The following is a 25855-nucleotide window of genomic DNA, read 5'->3' on the forward strand; positions in this document are numbered from 1 at the left end:
CTGTAGGCTGAGTTCCATGGAGGCTGCTTCTAGCTGCCTTCCACGGTCATCAGTCCGGTGGCTGTGCCATAATACAGACTTCGTCTTTGCATTAATGCCGCACACAAGATGCTTAATACGTCCTATGTCACCAATATCCTGTAGCCTTAGCAAATACTGGTCGATGCTGTCACTAAATGGAAACAAGAGTCCAACAGTCCTTTTTGGTTGACATTTCTACACACATTACGTGTTGTGAACAATACTGTAATATTTTTCTCAATGTTACGGTCTTATTGAATACCCCATAGGACCTTGCCCTTTGGTGACGATCTGGGCAGATACTGGCATGCTGAGGACCTTTCTGTTTTAGAATATGGTTCTTTGAACACAATACATCTAACTTCAAGTGTTCTGCCACACTTCTAAAGCCCCAGGATTTCTCATGGCTTTAAGCTGCCCGATTCATCAATTAGGGATAATGTGCACATATGAGACATTCTCGTCTGTAGTCCCATACAAGACTCTGCGCCATCACAAGTACTTGTACAACGTGTCTAAGAAAAATAATTGATTTCTTCTGGGAGGAACGTGTTTCAATAAATTCTCTAGTTTTTCTACTTCTGTTGTCAAATTACTCATTTTGAATTGGTGTCTACCGTCGAAATCAGGAACAGGAAACGTAATATGCTCACCTTTTGGGTGCATATTCCTTACCAGATTTCTAAATGCTGTAGCAAGCGTAATCGGCTATTCTAACTTTATGATTTTATAAAACTGTCGCGGATCTATTCCAGTCTACGCTCTACTGTTTACTTCTCTGTAAAACGTCTTTGTTTCCTATACGAACTGTCTCAGAGTCTCATACCGTTTTTGTTGTAGATTCATACCCTGCACTGGCAAATCTTCTTTTACTTCTGAAGGCTATGCAGCAAAATCCTCGATTGTCTGCTGTAGAATTCTCCATAACGCATTTTCTGTCACCAAATCCTGCTCGCCTGCTTCACTACTAAGTAATGTTTCACTAAAACCGAACGAAATTCGAGATATACGTTTTGTAGCTTCACCAGAGCTGTTGTAAGCACACAGCTCACTTCAACAACTTGATGGGCCACTTTGCTTCCCATTGGTATTCTCCTAAATCGCGCTAGAAAGTCGCTTTCGTAGTTTTCCTCACTTACTTGATCGGTTAGTCTGAAAATTCCATGAGGAGACAGCAGCAGAGGTAGAAGGAGTATCTAGAGGGTCTACACAAGGACGATGTACCTGAGGACAATATTGTGGAAATGGAAGAGGATGTAGATGAAGATGAAATAGGAGATACGATACTGCGCGAAGAGTTCGACAGAGCACTGAAAGACCTGAGTCGAAACAAGGCCCCGGGAGTAGACAACATTCCATTAGAACTACTGACGGCCTTGGGAGAGCCAGTCCTGACAAAACTCTACCATCTGGTGAGCAAGATGTATGAGTCAGGCGAAATACCCTCAGACTTCAAGAAGAATATAACAATTCCAATCCCAAAGGAAGCAGGTGTTGACAGATGTGAAAATTACCGAACTATCAGTTTAATAAGTCGAGCTGCAAAATACTAACGCGAATGAAAAAATTGTTAGAAACCGACCTCGGGGAAAATCAGTTTGGATTCCGTAGAAATGTTGAAACACGAGAGGTAATACTGACCCTACGAGTTAGAAGATAGATTAAGGAAAGGCAAATCTACGTTTCTAGCATTTGTAAACTTAGAGAAAGCTTTACACAATGTTGAGTGGAATACTCTCTTTCCAATTCTGAAGGTGGCAGGGGTAAAATACAGGAAGCGAAAGGCTATTTACAATTTGTACAGAAACCAGATGGCAGTTATAAGAGTCGAGGGACATGAAAGGGAAGCAGTGGTTGGGAAGGGAGTGAGACAGGGTTGTAGCCTCTCCCCGATGTTATTCAAACTGTACATTGAGCAAGCAGTGAAGAAAACAAAAGAAAAATTCGGAGTAGGTATTAAAATCCATGGAGAAGGCACAAAAACGTTGCAACACAAACTTTCTCAGTGACATATATGCAAGAGAAGTTCTGAAGTGGGGCCGATACAGGCTATGGATAACGTGGTATAGGGAAGTTTGGAAATACCGTGAAGCAAAAAATAAGTAACCGCGCAATGCCGGGTGAAAAGTAAGCAAGCTACTTCATCATCAGCATATCTCGCGAAAGTTGTTACAGCTGTACCTTTGTCCAGGATTTGCCAGCAAATTACGATGGAAAATATTGCGCGTTCACGACATTAAATATTCCGAATCAAGACCTCTCATGGCGGCTGCAAACAAATGCGATATAGAGATTACGGTAGAGCACGAGGGCACCAGCTGGAACATTTTTTCGGCCACTCAGACAGGTCGTAAACATGGCCGAGCAGCGAATGTCTGGCGGCCGAGCGAGCGTTAAACTGCGTTTCACGGGGCGCCGGCTGCTCGCCGCGCGTCCGTATTAGCATTAACTGTTTTCCGCATGTTTCCCGGTCGCTCGCTCCCTCGTCCTCCACCCGATTGCCGCATAAAAGCCCGCGTCCGCTAAGCCGCGCCCGTTTTTAAATATGGCCAGTGCGCTCTGCTTAAAAATTAACCAGATTAGCGGCCGTGGCTGCACACCGAGCATCTGATTAGCGCCGCAGATTTCCCGGGGATTCTCTGCCGCTGGAAGGGCGCCATTCCAGTTGGATTCTCTTCGTCCTCTGTTATCAAGATCATCTCTCAGGAGCGATCCTCGAATCTACATTTTCTTAAACCCAAGCGAGCTAAGTGTACTAAATATCGTAAAATGTAACATAATAAAACACGTAGATCAAGCTGGAATAAACTAGTGGACAGAACTTAAATGCTGACTGAGGTAAGACTGATCCCTAGCTTAAAAAAGGAAGAATAAGAGCAATAGTCAGACGCTCTAATAGATCTAACAGAGGCTACACGTGATAAGGTCTTGAGGACAAATAACTGAAAATGTTATAACGAAAATAACTCAAAGACAACAGACGTCCCCTTTGTGTAGTCCACTCTGAAAGGAAGATACACATACTCGCAATGTCACGCTGTCCTATATTGGCAGATAATGAATAGCTCAAGAGGCAGAATAACGTATGATAATACCTTCATTAACAAAGATGAAGAGCTCTAGGACTGACTACCAGACCTCTCCCAACAAACGGTACGACCACACACCTAAGGCGCTCTCGACAGCTGGATGTAACACTATCTTGTACGACAAAAAATACATAGCGGCTGAACAGTTGCAGCTGTGAAGTCTGACATTGTTGTACACAGCCAGATAAAATATTGCGCGTCTTAATCTTCTTTCCTTTCCTTTTTGTATATTTGGCACCTGAGCAGGACTCACTCAGCAACCCTCATATACGTAAGGCTTAACACACTGTATCGAAAACATACGTAATTGATGAATCAGTCCCGTGTGATGCAAACTTTAATGATAAGGCGGCTCAAAAGAAATTTAAATACACTACTGGCCATTGAAATTTCTACACCACGAAGATGAGGTGCTACAGACGCGAATTTTAACCGACAGGAAGAAGATGCTGTGATACGCAAATAATTAGCTTTTCAGAGCATTCACACAAGGTTGGCGCCGGTGGCGACACCTACAACGTGCTGACATGAAGGAAGTTTCCAACCGATTTCTCATACACAAACAGCAGTTGACCGGCGTTGCCTGGTGAAACGTTGTTGTGATGCCTCGTGTAAGGAGGAGAAATACGTACCATCATGTTTCCTACTTTGATAAAGGTCGGATTGTGGCCTATCGCGATTGCGGTTTATTGTATCGTGGCATTGCTGCTCGCGTTGGTCGAGATCCAATGACTGTTAGCAGAATATGGAATCTGTGGGTTCAGGAGGGTAATACGGAACGCCGTGCTGGATCCCAACGGCCTCGTATCACTAGCAATCGAGATGACAGGCATCTTATCCGCACGGCTGTAACGGATCGCGCAGCCACGTCTCGATCCATGAATCAACAGATGGGGACGTTTGCAAGCAACAACCATCTGCACGAACAGTTCGACGTCGTTTGCAGGAGCATGGACTATCAACTCGGAGACCATGTCTGCGGTTACCCTTGACGCTGCATCACAGACAGGAGCGCCTGCGATGGTGTACTAAACGACGAACCTGGGTGCACGGACGGCAAAATGTCATTTTTTCGGATGAATCCACGTTCTGTTTACAGCATCATGATGGTCGCATCCGTATTTTGCGACATCGCGGTGAACGCACATTGGTAGCGTGTATTCGTCATCGCCGTACTGTCGTATCACCCGGCGTGATGCTATGGGGCGCCATTGGGTACACGCCTCGGTCACCTTTTGTTCGCATTGAGTCAAACAGAGCTTGGATGGCGTGTACAGGTACTGTTGACCATGCAGCTTCAACACGATACCACAGTCCATCAAGAGTAGTGACTGCCGTATTGTGACGAGCCAGATGCTCGGCCACCATCAACCAGACGTTTTCATATGGTGAGAGATCTGGAGAATGTGCTCCCCAGGGAAGCAGTCAAACATTTTCCGTATCCAGAAAGACCCGCACAGGACCTGTAACATGCGGTCGTGCATTATCCTGCTGAAATGTAGGGCTTCGCAGGGATCGAATGAACGGTAGAGCCACGGATCGTAACACATCTGAAATGTAACGTCCACTGATCAAAGTGCCGTCAATGCGAACAAGAGGTGACCGAGACGTGTAACCAATGGCACCCCATACCATCACGCCAGGTGATACGACAGTGCGACGATGGCGAATACACGCTTCCAACGTGCGTTCACACCGATGTCGCCAAACACGGATGCGACCATCATGATGCTGTAAACAGAACCTGGATTCATCCGAAAAAATGACGTTTTGCCATTCCTGCACCCAGGTTCGTCGTTGAGTACACCATCGCAGGCGCTCCTGTCTGTGATGCAGCGTCAAGGGTAACCGCAGCCATGGTCTCCGGGCTGATAGTCCATGCTGCTGTAAACGTCGTCGAACTGTTCGTGCAGATGGTTGTCGTCTTGCAAACGTCCCCATATGTTGACTCCAGGATCGAGACGTGGCTGCACGATCCGTTACAGTCATGCGGATAAGCTGCCTGTCATCTCGACTGCTAGTGATACGAGGCCATTGGGATCCAACACGGCGTTCCGTATTACCCTCCTGAACCCACTGATTCCATATTCTGCTAACAGTCATTGGATCTCGACCAACGCGAGCAGCAATGTCACGATACGATAACCCGCAATCGCGATAGGCTACAATCCTACCTTTATCAAAGTCGGAAACGTGATGGTACGCATTTCTCCTCCTTACCTGAGGCATCACAACAACGTTTCACCAGGCAACGCCGGTCAATTGCTGTTTGTGTATGAGAAATCGGTTGGAAACTATCCTCATGTCAGCACGTTGTAGGTGTCGCCACAGGCGTCAACCTTGTGTGAATGCTCAGAAAAGCAAATCATTTGCATATCACAGCATCTTCTTCCTGTCGGTTAAATTTCGCGCCTTTAGCACGTCATCTTCGTGGTGTAGCAATTTTACTGGCCAGTATTGTAATTTCTGGTACGAATAATAATAATAATAATAATAATAATAATAATAATATTTCTCTACTTTCTCAGACGTTAAGTCTGGTTGAGAATGGAAAGTGACGCGGACCTTGATCAAGCGTCACTTCCTATTAACTGTACGGTATGTGTTATATTGCATTTAGGAACTTTCGGGTAATTGAACATGTATCAATAATTACGGATTTCTGTAGTTGTATATATGTGTTTGGATGTAGCTGTATTGCATTGATGTACTGGTGGATATTGTGTGGTATGACTCCTGTAGTTGATACTATAATTGGTATGATGTCAACTTTATCCTGATGCCACATGTCTTTGACTTCCTCAGCCAGTTGGATGTATTTTTCAATTTTTTCTCCTGTTTTCTTTTGTATATTTGTTGTATTGGGTATGGATATTTCGATTAGTTGTGTTAATTTCATCTTTTTATTGGTGAGTATGATGTCAGGTTTGTTATGTGGCGTTGTTTTATCTGTTATAATGGTTATGTTCCAGTATAATTTGTATTCACCATTCTCCAGTACATTTTTTGGTGCATACTTGTATGTAGGAACTTGTTGTTTTAAAAGTTTATGTTGTAAGGCAAGCTGTTGATGTATTATTTTTGCTACATTGTCATGTCTTCTGGGGTATTCTGTATTTGCTAGTATTGTACATCCGCTTGTGATGTGATCTACTGATTCTATTTGTTGTTTACAAAGTCTGCATTTATCTGTTGTGGTATTGGGATCTTTAATAATATGCTTGCTGTAATACCTGGTGTTTATTGTTTGATCCTGTATTGCAATGATGAATCCTTCCGTCTCACTGTATATATTGCCTTTTCTTAGCCATGTGTTGGATGCGTCTTGATCGATGTGTGGCTGTGTTAGATGATACGGATGCTTGCCATGAAGTGTTTTCTTTTTCCAATTTACTTTCTTCGTATCTGTTGATGTTATGTGGTCTAAAGGGTTGTAGAGGTGGTTATGAAATTGTAGTGGTGTAGCCGATGTATTTATATGAGTGATTGCTTTGTGTATTTTGCTAGTTTCTGCTCGTTCTATAAAGAATTTTCTTAAATTGTCTACCTGTCCATAATGTAGGTTTTTTATATCGATAAATCCCCTTCCTCCTTCCTTTCTGCTTAATGTGAATCTTTCTGTTGCTGAATGTATGTGATGTATTCTATATTTATGACATTGTGATCGTGTAAGTGTATTGAGTGCTTCTAGGTCTGTGTTACTCCATTTCACTACTCCAAATGAGTAGGTCAATATTGGTATGGCATAAGTATTTATAGCTTTGGTCTTGTTTCTTGCTGTCAATTCTGTTTTCAGTATTTTTGTTAGTCTTTGTCTATATTTTTCTTTTAGTTCTTCTTTAATATTTGTATTATCTATTCCTATTTTTTGTCTGTATCCTAGATATTTATAGGCATCCGTTTTTTCCATCGCTTCTATGCAGTCGCTGTGGTTATCCAATATGTAATCTTCTTGTTTAGTGTGTTTTCCCTTGACTATGCTATTTTTCTTACATTTGTCTGTTCCAAAAGCCATACTTATATCATTGCTGAATACTTCTGTTATCTTTAGTAATTGGTTGAGTTGTTGATTTGTTGCTGCCAGTAGTTTTAGATCATCCATGTATAGCAAATGTGTTATTTTGTGTGGGTATGTTCCAGTGATATTGTATCCATAATTTGTATTATTTAGCATGTTGGATAGTGGGTTCAGAGCAAGGCAGAACCAGAAAGGACTTAATGAATCTCCTTGGTATATTCCACGCTTAATCTGTATTGGCTGTGATGTGATATTATTTGAATTTGTTTGGATATTAAGTGTGGTTTTCCAATTTTTCATTAGTATGTTTAGGAACTGTATCAATTTAGGATCTACTTTGTATATTTCCAATATTTGTAGTAACCATGAGTGGGGTACACTATCAAAAGCTTTTTGGTAATCAATGTATGCGTAGTGTAGCGACCTTTGTTTAGTTTTAGCTTGATATGTCACCTCTGCATCTATTATCAGTTGCTCTTTACATCCTCGTGCTCCTTTGCAACAGCCTTCTTGTTCTTCATTTATAATTTTGTTCTGTGTTGTATGTGTCATTAATTTCTGTGTAATGACTGAAGTTAATATTTTGTATATTGTTGGTAGGCATGTTATGGGGCGATATTTTGCTGGGTTTGCTGTGTCTGCTTGATCTTTAGGTTTCAGATAAGTTATTCCATGTGTAAGTGTATCAGGGAATGTGTATGGGTCTGCAATGTAACTGTTAAATAATTTAGTTAGATGTGAATGTGTTGAGGTGAACTTCTTTAACCAGAAATTTGCTATTTTATCATTTCCAGCGGCTTTCCAATTGTGAGTAGAATTAATTATTGGGTGACTTCATGTTGCAAAATTATCACTTCAGGCATTTGTGGTATCATCTTGTATGTGTCTGTTTCTGCTTGTATCCACCGTGCATGCCTGTTATGTTGTACCGGGTTAGACCATATGTTGCTCCAGAAGTGTTCCATGTCTGTTATGTTTGGTGGATTGTTTATTTTAATGTGTGTGTTATCTATTGTCTGGTAAAATTTCTTTTGGTTTGTGTTGAATGATTGGTTTTGTTTCCTTCTATTTTCACTTTTTTTGTATCTTCTGAGTCGTTTGGCTAATGCTTGTAATTTCTGCTTCTTTTCGTCTAATTGCTCTGTCGCTTCTTGTTGTGAGATTTTACCTAACGTTTTTCGTTTTTTTTCCGAGATTTCATTTCTTATAAATTGTGTTAGCTGTCCGATGTCTTTTCTCAGTTTTCCTATTCTGATCTGTAGCCTGTGTTGCCATGCTGGTTTTGTGGGTTTCTTCTGTGTGTTGGTTGGTTCTGATCTCTGTCTAGTGTGTATATTTAGTGTAGTGAGTGCTCCTATATAAACCAGTAGTTGTAACTCTTCCATAGTTGTGTTTTCATTTATTTTGTTGTGTATGATTGTGTTGATAGTTTTTATTGTTGTTTCGACTTGTGGGTTATTTGGTGGTCTATGCAAGAATGGTCTTATGTCTGTATTTGTGTCTTTGTATTCTATATATGTCAGCTGAAATTTTTCTTCTATATCTAACATGTGTGTCACTTCGTGTTCTATTTGTGCTTGTTCTGGTGGCTGTCTTAAGATTTCGTTTTCCTCTGATTGTTTAATTGGTGCGTGTTGTTCTTTGTTTGTTTGCTCTGGGATGTTTGAGTCCATTACTGTATTTTCTTCTTCTTCTGATTGCACATTATTTTGTTCCAGTATTTGTTGTACTTGTTGTTTGATGTTTTCTAATTCTGACTGGGGTATCCTGTTATTTTTGATTATTACACGGATCTGATCAGCTAGTCGTTGTTCTGTTAAAAATTTTAATTCTGGGTATCTGGTAATAAATGTTGTGTATACTTGTGATCTGTATCCAGTTGTGTTGGTTCCTAGGTTTGTTGCTTGGTAATAACAGAACATGAGGTGTCGATTAACTTCATCTGACCATCTCATCCTCTGTCTTTGTTTTCCTTCTAGGGTGGTTGCAGGAAGCATATCCTGCAAAACACCTCTATTTGGATTTAAATCATTTTCCAGTTGGCTAGCAGTGTCGTTACCATTGTGGGCGGGCATAGGGTTCAAGCGTCGTCCCCGACCATGACGGCGCTTGTCCGAGGCTTCTTTAGTTCTGTCCTGAACCAACTAATCACACTAAATGGGGGTTAGCCCTATTAGTGGTTTGTTCTTTTCGTCGCCTTTTACGACTGGCAGAACATACCGGAGGCCTATTCTTTTCCCGGGCCTCCACGGGGATTATTATTATTATTATTATTATTATTATTATTATTATTATTATTATTTTATTTTATATGACGCTACATGCCAAATATCTACACAATGTATTTCTAAATTAATGTTTACATTTGACAGGCAGCTGGCAGCACACACTGGCACTATAGGCACGACTTTCAGGTAACAAAAATGCATCGAATGAGTTGGTCTCCACAACATGTCTTATTATCTGTTCCTTCGCAATAGAGCCACGTCAGCCTCTTTCAAATTAATCCTACTTCTTCAAACTGTTGCCGTATCTCCTTTATCCCATTCGGTTCCCGTTACGCCTCGACAATTCACCACGAGGAAAATCAATCCTTGTGATCTTCTACGTTGTATTTTTAATTAGGTAAGCGTTCAGAGATAGAAGCTTATTCCTGCTTTCTTTCCACACTTTGATGACATCGAAAACGTCTGTTACACTTGAGAACTACCCAAGGTTTTTGTGAGAACGCCAGTGTAGCTGGTAGAGTCTGGAAAGCGCTATTCAGAAGTGGGTTTTAACGATCACTGCATACTGAAGAAACATATTAAAAAGCATCTAAACATGCATTAAACCGCATACACTAAAATGAAAGTCACTACCTTTTGTAAACAACAGGTGCCAGAAGATTTCAATTCTTTATGGCGTGGAGTGCAAGAAAGAGAATCCTCAGAGTTTAAAGTACCGACGTCGTCGAGGGCATAAAGAGCGGGGTAGCAATACTCGATGCCACGGAGAAACAAGAAAATCGACCGTGGATTTAGTTACGGAACCAAACCAGTATGACTGTCACTCAGGCGAATCAAAAGAAGCCTAAGCCAGAATCGTCGAACGAATTGAGCACCGCTCCACCGGGATGCCTGTTCGCTAATTTAATCAGTGCCCCGCTTTCTATATCTGCATATATATGCTGTGACACTTAAAAGCGTATCGCATAGGGCAATTTTCAGTACTTCTTGATGTTCCACTCACGGGCAGAGCACGCCAAGAGCGACTGCTTTTAAATCGCTATGCGAGCTATTATTAGTATAATTTCGTCTTACGTAGCTCTATGGGATCGATAGGTAGCAGTCTGGAAAGTATTCTTAGTTTCCACACTGCTTAACTGGTTTTCCGCGAAGTATGCACGCCTTTATTAGAGTGAATTTCAATTAACATTTTTTGGGGTTATTTACTATACTAAATTTTTGTTGTGGTCTATAGTCGCACTTTTTCTTTATTCACGCCTGCTGGATAACTGTTTCGGTACACGGTTTCATCTTCTTGTCATCCTGCTGACTTCCCAAGCAAGCAAGACGACTAGCTGCCAGTGAATGGAAGGAGGATCAGGATCCAGTGGACAAAAATAAAAAGTACGACTACAGGCAATAACAATTTTTTCTGATATACTTGTAGCTGTTCCAACCGGCAGTATGTCGATAATACGTAATTTACTGCACTCTTCACTCAGCCAAATAAACCTGTGATAATTCGCGCCGTATTTATTTAGGTATGTGCGACGTCCCTTGTTAGTACAATACGCTTCGACGATATACAGGTTTATGCCAAACAATTTTTAACAGGCGATTTCTCTCACGACAAACAGCACTTCTGCAGCTGCTGCGAATAAACCGACGCTTTTGGAGTTCCATGCTGTTTGTCAGGTGGTCCACACAAGAGCGAAATTTGCCGCAGCGGCAGTGGAGCTTGAAGACTCTGTCATGCCACAGCGAAATACCCTCGGCAGTCGTTACCATACGTCGTCTCACAAAGAACGATGTCCCCTGTTACAATGTTCTACAGCATTTCTGTCACAAAGAATGTGGATAACATTTGTTAGCGGAGTTGTGGCTCCCGTATTTGAAAATGAAACTAGTCTCTGCTTATTTGACACACTGTTTTCTTGCGATATCTACCTAGTGAAATCCTCGAATACGGCGCACTCTGGTTATTCGGCTGTACTTAATTATTTGTATATGTAACCGTTGAAAACTAATCGTCTTATGTACAAGGAATCCTTGTACACGTCCTTCAGTTCGGAATTTCGTCTCCAGGAATTGATGGAGTTTGAGAAACATTGATGATTAGACATGTTCAAATGCTACGTACATAGCACATTTTTTAAAATATTTTACAACTGTGGAGAGCCGAATCTCCAAGGAAAAAGTTATCCTCCCTCCCCCCCATATATATACGGTGTTGGCCACGTTACACTATGACTGTCTGTTTAAAAGGACCATGTCACACATTCTTTGCTTATACCATGATTTGGAGAAAACGATTGGATCTCACTATAAATTACCTCCGTCTCACAAAAAGATTTTCGTCCACCTAAAAAACAAATAAACAAAAACTCATTGTAATATCCTGATTTTACAATGAAATGAATACCCCTAGCTGCATATAGGCGTTGATGTAAGTCAACGGGGACAGTTGAAAATGTGTGCCCCGACCGAGACTCGAACCCGTGATCTCCTGCTTACATGGAAGATGCTTTACCCATCTGAGCCACCGAGGACACAGAGGATAGTGCGACTGCAGGGACTTCTCTCTGGCATGTCTCCCGTGAGACCCACATTCCTAACTTATTGTCCCGCACTATATTCATAGTACCCCTGCCCATTATACTCATTACTCGCGGCTTTTTTGCCGATTCTCGTAAGAGTTCGGGCACTGTTTGTGCATCCTTAGTGCAGCCTTAAGGCTCACCGGCCATCTGACCATTTTCTTCTGTGCAGATGCACAAACAGTGCCCGAACTCCTACGGGAATCAGCTCCGTACACCAAGCGAGGCGTCGTTTGGCATTTACCGGCGTCATGTGTGGCTTATGAGCAGCCGCTCGACGATAAAATCCACGTTTTCTCACCTCACGCCTAACTGTCATAGTACTTGCAGTCTGGAATTCCTGTGTGATGGTCTGGATAGGCGTCTGCCTATTACACATTACGATCGTCTTCAACTGTCGGCGGCCTCTGTCATTCAACAGGAGAGATCGACCTGTACGCTTTTGTGCTGTACGTGTCTTTTCACGTTTCCACTTCCCTATCACATCACATCGGGAACGTGTGGAAATCTCGCTTACGGACGTATGACACAAGTAACACCCAGTCACCTGACCACGTTCGAAGTCTGAGTTCCGCGGAGCGCCTCATTCCTCTCTCTCACGATGTCTAATGACTCCTGAGATCGCTGATATGGAGCACCCGGGAGTAGGTGACAGCACAATGCACCTAATAAGAGAAACTTACGTTTCTGTGGTGTCCGGATACTTTTGATCACATAGTGTACCTAGGCAAACATACACTCAGCTAGTCACGCTGGATTGACAGCACAACCTGTTGCCACGCGCAGCAGGCTGGAAGTGCCCCGTGAATGTTGTCAGACTTGCAGAAACTCAAAGTGGCCTGCTTTAACCACTGAGCTTCAGTGCACATGTACCTTTTTTTCCGCTGCGGAAGGTTGAGCTGCTTACATAGTGGTGGCGGAGATTGGGGGCAGGCAAACTGGAAACAGTATTTGTACATCTCTGCCGCCACTCCCACCCCTCTCTACCCTAAACAATCCCACAGAAACAGCTCCTTTATCGTAACACTTAATTTCTATTCAATCACTTAGTCGCAAACTGACAGGTGCTACATAAACGACGTAAATAAAGGAAACTGTGTTACATATTACTCACTTTTAAAATTACTTTTAACTTTCAGATTACAGATTTCATGTGTTGAACATTTTTAAACAGGTCACTGCAGACAACAAGATGAAATAAGTATGTTCAAAATGGTTCAAATGGCTCTGAGCACTATGGGACTTAACATCTATGGTCATCAGTCCCCTAGAACTTAGAACTACTTAAACCTAACTAACCTAAGGACAGCACACAACACCCAGCCATCACGAGGCAGAGAAAATCCCTGACCCCGCCGGGAATCGAACCCGGGAACCCGGGCATGGGAAGCGAGAAAGCTACCGCACGACCACGAGATGCGGGCTAAATAAGTACGTCATAGACAAATGTAGAACTGGATATACACGGTGATCACCACCTATGTTCGACGTCAATGTGCAATCACCACTCACAGATGGCGGCTGGCAGCACTAGCAGTGGCGAACATATAAAGAGTGTCAGCGGGAAGCGGAAAACAATGGAGTTGTTGTCGTACTGCGGAAGCTGAGTGATTTATCTGACGTCCAAACGGGCATGATCATTGGCTTTTAGGCCACGGGAGGAAACACTTCCGAAACGGCTAAGTTTGTACACTGTTCGCATAGCGCCGTAGTTAAGTATACAGTGGCGCTATCCACTACTGGCGCCGAGGCAACCGTGGAGCACCACGGGCCACGCGTGACAGGTGAACGACGGCTGCAGAGAGGTGTACAGGCGAATAGATGTGCAACTGACGTTTGCGTCCACCGAGCACAATATTTAAGCAAGCGACCACGTTGCCATTCACCAGGTGCGCTGATGAAGTGACGGTGTGGCGGGGCGGGCGGGGAAGGAGGGGGGGAGGGAGGGAGCGAGAGAGAGAGAGAGGGGGGGGGGGGGGAATCGGCCACGAACTTACTGAAGCGACAATCCTGCCTTTCGTGTGAAGTGATTTCGACGAGACAGCAGCGCTTGCTGAGAAGCTCCCAATCAGACGTACCGCCACCTAAAATCTGGGTGAACAAAGGTTACACAAGCATTCCAAGTCCCGGGACAGACTGCTGGGTGATGGAACAACTTAATTACTTTTTGCAGCAGTCGTCATTTCTACATTTGTAGTGAACTAACTGACTTGGTAACAACGCTCAAAGATAACAGCTGTTATATAGGCTGGGAAAATTAAAACTGGATCAGAAAATAATTACAATGAGACCGACGTAGGACTGACGCTATTTTCGGATAGTTTCGGCTTTTATTCGTTGCAGAGCCAGTTTTGCGCCATTCTGGCACTAACTTTGTTGGAGGTTGTGTCAGAACACTTGCAGGGTTGAACACTTGCACAAACACGTCCGCGCCGGCCGGGGTGGCCGAACGGTTCTAGGCGCTACAGTCTGGACCCGCACGGCCACTACGGTCGCAGGTTCGAATCCTGCTTCGGGCATGGATGTGTGTGATGTCCTTAGGTTAGTTAGGTTTAAGTAGTTCTGAGTTCAAGGGGACTGATGACCTCAGAAGTTAAGTCCCATAGTGCTCAGAGTCATTTGAAACACGTCCGCAAGTTTTCTACAAATTCTGCTTCACGTAACTCTCGACAACGAACACGCGCTGTTTTATAGTGAGCAGCACTTTGAGTTGCCTTCAACTGGTCACTAAACACGTCAGCTCCTCTCACTCAATCAAACGTAATGACGCAGTGAAGTACTCGGGACAGAGCATGCTGGAGATTCACAGATATGTGACGACAACCGATCAGTGTATCGAAATCACGATTTCCAGCATTTTCTGTGATGGACACTTATCCTTTTCATTACGAAGAGTCTGTTGACTGCAAGGCCTTTCGGGGAAGGCCGGTCGGTTGCGTGGAGCCGTCCAAGGTAAACGGAGTGACGAAAAAGAGCAACGGAATAGCAGCAGGTCACCTCGCCACCCGTTCCGGTTGTCAGTGTGTTCCCACATGAAGCAAGTTGCTCTAGCAACAGGCTGGTTTGAAAATTACGACTACGAGTTGCAGGAAACACGACTCATGTGAAATCAAGCGAACCACTTCATACCATTAACGGTGTACTTAACAACTACTCCACTCTCACTCTTTCGTTCTCTTTCGCTAGGTAAATCACATTACATGTAAGCAACATTAATAACGCGCTCAAGCATATACATAGATGGGAGAGTTTCTGTTTCTTTTACGTTCATTACTACTGAGCAACCGCTTGATTTCATTCTGATTCCTGAACCATGTAGCAATAATAGAGTTTAACGACCCGTGGGTGATGAGGGCTATATCGTCATATTGTGGGAGGGTAGAGAAACCCGCATGCGAATCCAGCGTTTTATAGCTGCCCCCCCCCCCCCTCCCCCTCGGTTCATGCAGCAATTTTAAGAAAGTTACTCGTCATCAGATCATCTTACCTGAATACTGAAGCCACGCCACGGACCATGTCTTTTGTCCATCAAAGTGACAAAATTCTACTCGTACCAGACTTCAGCTGCTTAAGACGCGATGTATAGAAGATTGAATGGACGAAGAAGTTCCAGTTTCCCGGAACGGAAAGGTGTGATGCCGTACTCATCGACATTGCAGCTCTGATGATAATGCCTCGTTCTTACGGCAGACTTCTACATTTATTTAAGGTAGGGTTCGAAAGAATGTCAATCTTTTACGTGAAATTCTGTTATGTAGTTTCCATTTAGCATGAAGTCTCACTCAATGTATCTTTTTCCAAAAAGTCATTTATTTGGCACTACAAGGGATAAACATGTCTCATACACAATACGTGTTACAAAAAGAAAAAATGAAAATAATTTGGAAGTCCTACATCACAGATTTTCTTTAGTCAAGCGATACATAAGAACAAACTGTGCAAGTCCATTACACCACTAGAAGGTTAATGTAGGTATATTGCATTTGAATAGTTGCTGCTTAGATCGGACACCACCAGGTTGATATACTAGATCCATATGTTACATAGTGTGGCACTCACTCAGTGACACACTCAGGTTGTTTCTAGAGAGCAGAGACTTCTGTGTCACTCGTTTAATCACAAATCTAAATGTGTTCCGGAATTTCAGTTATTAATTCTGGTATATTAGACCGAAATATCAGGTGTGCAAAGATCGCTTGTGGATTTACAAACGATCTTCACAAACCTGATATTTCAGAATAATATAACAATTCAGATTGCCCCCACCAGTTGACACAATGTCAAACATATATCTTACTTTTGGTTCAATAGTGCTTATGCTGTTTCAAATAGAGGAAGCCTGCATTTATCGCTTATTTCCTACAAGGTCGCCGGCTCGTGTGGCTGTGCGGTTCTAGGCGCTTCAGTCTGGAACCGCGTGACCGCTACGGTCGCAGGTTCGAATCCTACCTCGGGCATGGATGTGTGTGACGTCCTTAGGTTAGTTAGGTTTAAGTAGTTCTAAGTTCTAGGGGATTGATGTCCACAGATGTTAAGTCCCATAGTGCTCAGAGCCATTTGAACCAACCTACAAGGTCCCGACGAGTGGGAACTTCGGATCATTCTTTGTCTTATTGCACTCTTTATCTGCAATATTACGAGTAGTTTGGTCATAACAAACGAAACACAATGTAAAAGACAGGAAGTTCTAGCTTGGAGTACTACAGACTTAAAAGATGATTATTGACAGAGTTCTAGCTCGAATGGACAGCGATGGAGAGGAATATGGCCTAGGTCTTGCTCTTCCCGGAAATCGCCTGAGGTAATTGAGGGAAGTAATGCCCTACTTACATCAATATGATCAAGCAGAGCTTCTATTCCCATTCCTCCTAAATATGAGTTTATTCTTATTCACAGCGGTAGCTCACTGGGCCACAGCAGGAAGTGTTACCACGAATATATAAGCAAAACAGTGAAACGTGGAGAGACATGTATCTCCACTGTGAATCTGTCCCCAAAAAACAAGGGGCATTCAAATTCAGACTAACTGCAATATAATGAAAACAGGTATCCTGTTTACAGTTGCATCTACACTCCTGGAAATGGAAAAAAGAACACATTGACACCGGTGTGTCAGACCCACCATACTTGCTCCGGACACTGCGAGAGGGCTGTACAAGCAATGATCACACGCACGGCACAGCGGACACACCAGGAACCGCGGTGTTGGCCGTCGAATGGCGCTAGCTGCGCAGCATTTGTGCACCGCCGCCGTCAGTGTCAGCCAGTTTGCCGTGGCATACGGAGCTCCATCGCAGTCTTTAACACTGGTAGCATGCCGCGACAGCGTGGGCGTGAACCGTATGTGCAGTTGACGGACTTTGAGCGAGGGCGTATAGTGGGCATGCGGGAGGCCGGGTGGACGTACCGCCGAATTGCTCAACACGTGGGGCGTGAGGTCTCCACAGTACATCGAAGTTGTCGCCAGTGGTCGGCGGAAGGTGCACGTGCCCGTCGACCTGGGACCGGACCGCAGCGACGCACGGATGCACGCCAAGACCATAGGATCCTACGCAGTGCCGTAGGGGACCGCACCGCCACTTCCCAGCAAATTAGGGACACTGTTGCTCCTGGGGTATCGGCGAGGACCATTCGCAACCGTCTCCATGAAGCTGGGCTACGGTCCCGCACACCGTTAGGCCGTCTTCCGCTCACGCCCCAACATCGTGCAGCCCGCCTCCAGTGGTGTCGCGACAGGCGTGAATGGAGGGACGAATGGAGACGTGTCGTCTTCAGCGATGGGAGTCGCTTCTGCCTTGGTGCCAATGATGGTCGTATGCGTGTTTGGCGCCGTGCAGGTGAGCGCCACAATCAGGACTGCATACGACCGAGACACACAGGGCCAACACCCGGCATCTTGGTGTGGGGAGCGATCTCCTACACTGGCCGTACACCACTGGTGATCGTCGAGGGGACACTGAATAGTGCACGGTACATCCAAACCGTCATCGAACCCATCGTTCTACCATTCCTAGACCGGCAAGGGAACTTGCTGTTCCAACAGGACAATGCACGTCCGCATGTATCCCGTGCCACCCAACGTGCTCTAGAAGGTGTAAGTCAACTACCCTGGCCAGCAAGATCTCCGGATCTGTCCCCCATTGAGCATGTTTGGGACTGGATGAAGCGTCGTCTCACGCGGTCTGCACGTCCAGCACGAACGCTGGTCCAACTGAGGCGCCAGGTGGAAATGGCATGGCAAGCCGTTCCACAGGACTACATCCAGCATCTCTACGATCGTCTCCATGGGAGAATAGCAGCCTGCATTGCTGCGAAAGGTGGATATACACTGTACTAGTGCCGACATTGTGCATGCTCTGTTGCCTGTGTCTATGTGCCTGTGGTTGTGTCAGTGTGATCATGTGATGTATCTGACCCCAGGAATGTGTCAATAAAGTTTCCCCTTCCTGGGACAATGAATTCACGGTGTTCTTATTTCAATTTCCCGGAGTGTATTTACAAGTACATGCCTCATCACATTATTTGACAGAATAGCTCCTGATCATCATCATCATCATCATCATCATCATCACATGCAACTCATTTGACGAGTGACTGGCGCGGCATATTGGCATGAGTTCGACCCAACAGTCGATTTATGTCCTACACGTACCTATCACGAATACTGTGGTATCGTACAGAGATTGTATTGCCAAACCAAAGTTCGCAACGCGACTCTCTACCACAGACATTAGCGAGGGCTCGCTGCAATCCGCAACGACATATGGGAGGCGCTCCTAAAGACCCGCCTCCCCTCTCAGCAGCAGCAGCAGCGCCGTCACACTGAGGTCAATGTAGTGTCGGGTATGCAAGCGCTCTGGCCAGTTTGAGAGCTCACCTACAGCAGTCAGTATCATGTAGGACAGTGTCAGTTAAAAGTTTCTGATGACATGTACTTTGTAATGTATTTTGTACTGCAAGAGAAAAGTTTGTTAAAGTGATTCTTTGCTGGTACATGACAGTGTGGCAAAGAAGTGTGGCAAAGAAGTGTGATTAAGTTAAGTAAATCTTTTATTCATTAATGTGATAAAGTGAACTAATATTTCATGTGTTCTAAAGTGCGCGTCATTTATGTTGGCGGCCGAGTTTAGGTTCGTTCTGCGCATCTGACGTCACAAAACACAGTCAGCCAATGAACAGAGAACGACGTTGGCAGATCTCGACTGCAGTGCAGAGCACGGAAGAGTGTCTCCAGTTTTAGAAACGTTCAGTTATAAAAAAAGTAATAGAACAAAATCAATGTCTTGATAGCAGACTTTCTTTTATAGAAAGTTTGGAAAAAGCATTCTTTAGACCAATTGCTTCATATTCTCTTAATTAAACCAAACAAGCAATAAGACCCCTAATTCAGGCGATAGCAAGGAAAGGTGTTTGTATCAATCTCACGAACCGCTTTTTCACAATAAAGAACAGCGGTAATTGTTTATTTCCTATTGACTTCGACGAAGCATGAGTAATTCATAGTCATACCAATAGTGTTTGTCAGTATTTTGCGTGACATGCTAGAGTCCTCATGGAGTCTTATTGACAGACGGGTTGCGTTAGCGTAACGGTTAAGGTGTTCAGCTACTAAGCGAAAGGTTATGAGTTCAAACCTTGTGCCGTGCGTAATATTTTCTTTATTTAAAGACAATATCGAAGTGTCTTACTTCACGAATTTTGTTCGTTTGAATGCAGCTTTTTGAAATTTCTAGTGCTTTGTCTCTTCATTAATCCTTTCGCTGCTGCAGACACGTGTCCCCGCATTCCGCGCGATTTTGTCATCACTGTACTGCTCACCTGTGCAGACACATGGTGTTCCCACTACTTTGACACACTTATCATTCGATTTCACAAAAACTATTTGGCCCAAAAATTTGATTTTTACACATCTTCTTTACTGATACCTTCCCCCCATAAATGACTAAATTTTGTTTCGATGTTCAACGCAGTTCGGCGGGGCCAGGGAATTTCTCTGCCTCGTGATGACTGGGTGTTGTGTGATGTCCTTAGGTTAGTTAGGTTTAAGTAGTTCTAAGTTCTAGGGGACTGATGACCATAGATGTTAAGTCCCATAGTGCTCAGAACCATTTGAACCATTTTTTTTTTTCAACGCAGTTATTGTGCAGCATTAAATGTAGTAAACCATTGCACGAAATTTTGAAGAGTTTACAGAGGTAAAAGTCCATAGCGTATACTTTCCGTATGGTCGATTTTAGTTGCCACAGTGTTGTTTATTTTAAAGCACTTCAATCAATGAAAGGTATGGCACATACACAATGGTACTCACGTTCTCTTTCTTGTTTTTGTTCCACAGTCGCAGTTTTACCAATGGTATTGAAATATATTCCTCTTCTGCAACTGCGACTTATTTAGACCAGACGCGTTTCTCTCTTTTGAAGCATCTTCAGTGGACAGTATTTTGTCTCCTCCATTGCCAAGTCACCTTTCGTAGTTTTGTGCTGCGGTAACAATATTCAACGTTTGTGTCGGCTGATCAATGATTTAGCAAATAAATGCTGTTTGTGTGTGCCACACTCAAAAATTATATTTGACATAGCTCAGAGCACTTCACTGATAGACGGTATATTCAAGTCCTAATGTTTTTGTAAGTCCACAGTTTTGTTTAATGTATTTTGTCTACTTCCTTTTGATTGATTGAAGTGCTTTAAAATAAAGCCAAACGTGCCCAGTGTAAACAAAACTATTGTTACAGTCGCGAAAGATGGAATATTTCTCAATATTACATACGACACCTATGTGGTACTTAAATGAGGTATTGTTATACAGTAAATGTTATATGAAATTTAGGTATCTTGTCCACATTCGTTCTCAACATTGTGGCAACTAAAATCGACCATACGGAAAGTATACTCTATGGACTTTTACCTCTGCAAACTCTTCAAAATTTCGTGCAATGGTTTACTATATTTAATGCTGCATAATAACTGCATTGAACATCGAAACAAAATTAAGTCATTTATTGGGGGAAAGTATCAGTCAAGAAGATGTGTAAAAATCAAATTTTTGGGCCGAATAGTTTTTGTGGAATCGAATGATAAGAGTGTCAAAGCAGTTGGAACACCATGTGTCTCCACAGGCGAGCAGTGCAGTGACAAAATCGCGCACAGTGCGGAATGCAGGGATCACGTCTTTGTAGCAGCGAAAGGGTTAATGCGGCCGTGATGACTTTACTGCGCGCTCCCCCCTAAACGTAAGCTTGCGAACTATGCTATATTATGTCGCTGCTTCTCTTGACGCGTGCGTCGTGTGCAACTGGCAACGCAGCAATCTCCCGCGTCTGGGCGGGCATGCGCGAGCCGCCAAGATAAAAGAATTGAACTATAGTTTGTTGAGCCTTCTCCCAGAGCAATCCAAGAACCCACGGTTGTGGCCAGATGAAAGTACGAGGGTCACTCCAAAAGAAATGCACACTATTTTTTTTAAATCCATCTTTTATTCTACATGTTTGAAAGATTTACAGTGTGTAGATACATCCTTTAGGAACAATATTTACATTTCTTCACATAATTTCCATCCCTCTCAACTGCCTTACGCCATCTTGGAACCAGCGCCTGTATACCCGCACGGTAAAATTCTGGACCAACCTGTTGGAGCTATTGTTTGGCAGCGTGCACAAGGGAGTCATCATCTTCAAACCTTGTTCCACGAAGAGGGTCTTTCAGTTTCCCAAAGAGATGATAGTCACATGGAGCCAGGTCAGGACTGTAAGGCAGGTGTTTCAGTGTTGTCCATCCGAGTTTTGTGATCGCTTCCATGGTTTTTTGACTGACATGTGGCCGTGCATTGTCATGCAACAGCTAAACATCCTGCTTTTGCCGATGTGTCGAACACGACTCAGTCGAGCTTGAAGTTTCTTCAGTGTCAGAATTTATGGTGGTTCCACTTGGCATGATGTTCACAAGCAAGAGTCCTTCGGAATCGAAAAACACTGTAGCCATAACTTTTCCATCAGAAGGTGTGGTTTTGAATTGTTTTTTTCTTGGGTGAATTTGCGTGATGCCACTCCATTGATTGCCTCTTTGTCTCTGGTTAAAAATGATGGAGCCATGTTTCATCACCTGTCACAATTCTTGCAAGAAATTCATCTCCACCATTCTCGTACTGTTCCGAAAGTTTGCTGCATATCGTTTTGCTTGTTTCTTTGTGAGCCACTATCAGCATCCTGGGAACCCACCTGGCACAAACCTTTTTTAACGCCAACACTTTCAGTATTCTGCAAACACTTCCTTCCCCTATTCCAACGTAGCGTGACACTTCGTTCACTGTGATACGTCTGTCAGCAGTCACCAATTCGTTAACTCTCTGCACATTGTCTGGAGTGTGTGCAGTACGAGGCCTGCCGCTGCGAGGACAGTCCTCAATATTGCCGTGCCCCCTTTCATCACGTAACCTGCTTGCCCACCGACTAACTGTACTACGATCGACAACAGCATCTCCATACACCTTTTTCAACCTCTTGTAGATGTTTCCCACTGTCTCGTTTTCACAACACAGGAATTATATGACAGCACGTTGTTTCTGACGAACGTCAAGTGTAACAGCCATCTTGAAGACATGCTGTGACGGCGTCACTCACGGGAACAGGTTGAACTAAGTTTGAAAACAAGCGGGAAGGATGTATCTACACACTGTAACGTAGTTTCGCCTGGTCAGCAACACTTTTGGGGAAAAAAAGCCATAAGCATCGGCGTGAAAACTACGAATAAGCGTAACCAAGCCTTGGCAAGTAAACGCCTGCTCACCTGTGGCCGTTCCTGCTGGCGAGGTGGAGCGGCGTGTGTGGGAACACGGCGCCTGGACACGTGTACGGTTGGATCAGCTCCGGGTGCGTCCTCACCAGCAGCTCCACAGTCTCCAGTCTGCAAACACGTATGACATGTGTGTACACCGGATAAATGTATGACTGGGTAAGCTCCTGGTGCGACCGCCGCAACATCTCTAACACCTTCAGCCTGTAACCACACATATTAACTGTTTTGGACAAGTGTAAAGCTGTATCCTTATGTCACACCATCGTCTCCAACCTGCGAACACATGTCATGCAATGTCTGAACATTTACACAGATGAATCAGACCTGGATAGGTGGGCAGCAGTAGCTCATTTATCCAGCTTGCAAACACATCTGTCATGTGAGGGACAGGAACCCAGTCGAGCACACAGTTTTAATATGCAAGGACGTTTCATAACAGCGCACGCCCCGTAGCAAAGTGAGATTCATTCTGGAAACATACGCCGTTGCTTCAGAATGAGATTTTCACACTGCAGCGGAGGTGCGCTGATATGAAACTTCCTGGCAGATTAAACCTATGTGCTGGACCAAGACTCGAACTCGGGACCTTTGCCTTTCGCGGGCAAGTGCTCTACCAGATCAGCGCATCCTCCGCTGCAGTGTGAAAATTCTCATTCTGGAAACATCCCCTAGGCTGTGGCTAAGCCATGTCACCGCAATATCCTTTCTTTCAGGAGTGTTAGTTCTGCAAGGTACGCAGGAGAGCTTCTGTGAAGTTTGGAAAGTAGGAGACGAGGTACTGGCAGATGTAAAGCTGTGAGGACGGGGCGTGAGTCGTGCTTTGCCCAACAAAGGTAAAGGTCCCGAGTTCGAGTCTCCGTCTGGCACACAGTTTTAATCTGCCAGGAAGTTTCTTACGCCGTTACTGTTTTGCCTACCTACATGGCTACATCTACTCTGGGTGGGTCCTTCACAGTAACTCCACTTTCTTCTACAACCTGCAAAGACATACGCCATGTACTCTACTGAACGTGTATATGGTTAGATCAATTACGGGTGGGTCGTCACCAGCCTCTAAACAAGCACGCTTTGTTCTGTACTGGTCCAGTGTAAATTTTTATCACCTGAGTACAGAGGTACGCTGAATTCCATCGATCGCCGTACTGAGAGTCCCGGTAGAATGAACTGCATTGTCTGCCTTATTAATGGCACTGACACGCTGAAGTGAACTGCTTGTCCCGCTGAGTGTCCAGATATTTTGAATTCAATTGCCTTCCATACTTATAAGGGAAGCTCCCTATCGCACCCCCCGCTCTTAGATTCAGTGGTAAGATGGCCCAGTGGATAGCCCGTCGAAAACTGAACACAAATCAAGCATGAAACAGGAAGAAGGTGTACTGAACTGTGAGAAAAAGGCAAAATAGAAACAGTGAAATGGTCCAAGGGCAAGAAGTTCAATATAGAGCAGCCTGAAAGTGTTGGACGGTGAAGCGTGCGAGTCGTTCAAAACTACTTCGTGTCACTTTTTTATTTTTCCCACAACATTATGAGCCGTCCTTCCGGTAATTGAAATGTTTGTTCTCTTTTTGTAGTCTTGGCAGTTGTCATACTATAGATTGGTTACAGAATGTGAGTCAAGTGGTAAGAGTAAGAATACGGTACTGAAGCGAGCAAACGTGATGAATAATGAGAATAGGCTAGGTACCACACAGACTTTTCACAGAAATGAAAACAATAAATAAACGGGTGTGAACTATGTTACAACAAAGGAATTCAAAAGTCAAAACTTCCAAAACGGAACACAGCTTCAAAAATGTTAAAAACAAATGTTCTGACACAGCATAGAAAAACTGTGTGATTGTGAAACTGTTGTGTTCGTTTGTTGCAGCTTATGTGACAAACTAACATGTTTTCATCGTTTTCTTGGGAGTGTTCACATTCATATGAATACCTATATCGGGCAAGGCGGCATCTCTCATTCACTTACCAGGCGTACAAATTAAGTGAGTCAGTAAGAGATTAGTGTCATATGACACACGTACTGTCGATAATGCCGTGTATGACACACCAGACGTGTTTCCCGGTGGAGGATTCGGTTGACTTATCATCAAAATTTTGCGGTTGCCATTCGAATACAACTTCCTTTTAGCTGCTAATAGTGTGTCACAGGTCCCTTCCTTACACGTTGTTGCAAACGGACGTTACACAACACCACAGACACAAATTTAAATACGGTGAACAACGGAGGAGAAAAAAAAAATTGGCACGGAGGGAGTCTGAACACGACTCGCCCGCTTGACAGTCCAAAACGGTGACCACTGGACCATGACGCCATTGGTCTTTTCGGCTGTTTCTATTTTTCTTTCTTTTTTACGATTCAGTACACATTTTTCCTGTTCTCATGCCTGATTTGTGTTCAGTTTTTGACCTGCTGTCCACGGGGCCCTCTTACCAATAAATCTGATGGGGATGCTATGGGTAGTTTCCATTGTTAGTGTACAAATAAACCTGCAGTCTTGACTATCCAGGTACCGTTGATGTATTGCCTGCCGTGCCGAGAGCACAGGTACGTTGAAACGTTTTGCCAGCAGCGCTGGGGGTACAGGATAGTCGAAGGGCACTGCCTGCGGCGGTGAGCGCACAGGTAGGTGCTATATTACCTGCCGTACTGCGCGGCCAAGTCGAGCGCGGTCTCCTCGCGGCTGTTCCGGATGGCGGGGTCACAGCCGTGCTCCAGTAGCTGCCCAACGACCGCCGTGTGCCCGTACTGCGCTGCGCAGTGCAACGCCGTCTCGTTGTCCTTCGTCTGCAACAAAAGGGCAGTTCTCGCTCATCTCTCCCATAAACAAAACCGTGTGGTGAAGAACAGCAAACCGTACAACATCTGATCAAAAGAATCCAGTCACACTAATACAGAGTAGTCCACCCCCGCCTTTATAACCGCATGACATCTGCAGAAGACACTTTCAGTCAGAGTCTAAATGTGGAGGACTGGCAGCTCATTCTCCCTCAAGCGCCGAAACCAGAGAAGTGATGTTGCATGCTAGGGTCTGGAGAGAAACAGACATTCTAACTTATTCCAAGGTGTTCCACTGGGTTCAGGTCGGGACGTTGGGCAAATCAGTCCAGTTCAGGAATGTTGTTAGCCACA

The 25855-nt window shown here is 44.1% G+C and overlaps 1 protein-coding gene across 1 annotated transcript in view; it reads right to left on the reverse strand.

Moving 5' to 3' along the window:
- LOC126199566 (ankyrin repeat and SAM domain-containing protein 1A-like) overlaps nt 1-25855 on the reverse strand; it is a 576756-nt gene that overhangs the window by 243188 nt on the left and 307713 nt on the right. The window contains exons 4-5 of the mRNA XM_049936488.1: nt 25365-25510; nt 22717-22833 (exon numbers count right to left, since the gene is read on the reverse strand). Of these exons, the coding sequence (XP_049792445.1) occupies nt 22717-22833; nt 25365-25510 (263 nt within the window). The remainder of the gene's footprint in view (nt 1-22716; nt 22834-25364; nt 25511-25855) is intronic.

This window comes from Schistocerca nitens, chromosome 8 (assembly GCF_023898315.1).
Source record: "Schistocerca nitens isolate TAMUIC-IGC-003100 chromosome 8, iqSchNite1.1, whole genome shotgun sequence".
In the NCBI taxonomy this organism is placed as follows: Eukaryota; Metazoa; Arthropoda; class Insecta; order Orthoptera; family Acrididae; genus Schistocerca; species Schistocerca nitens.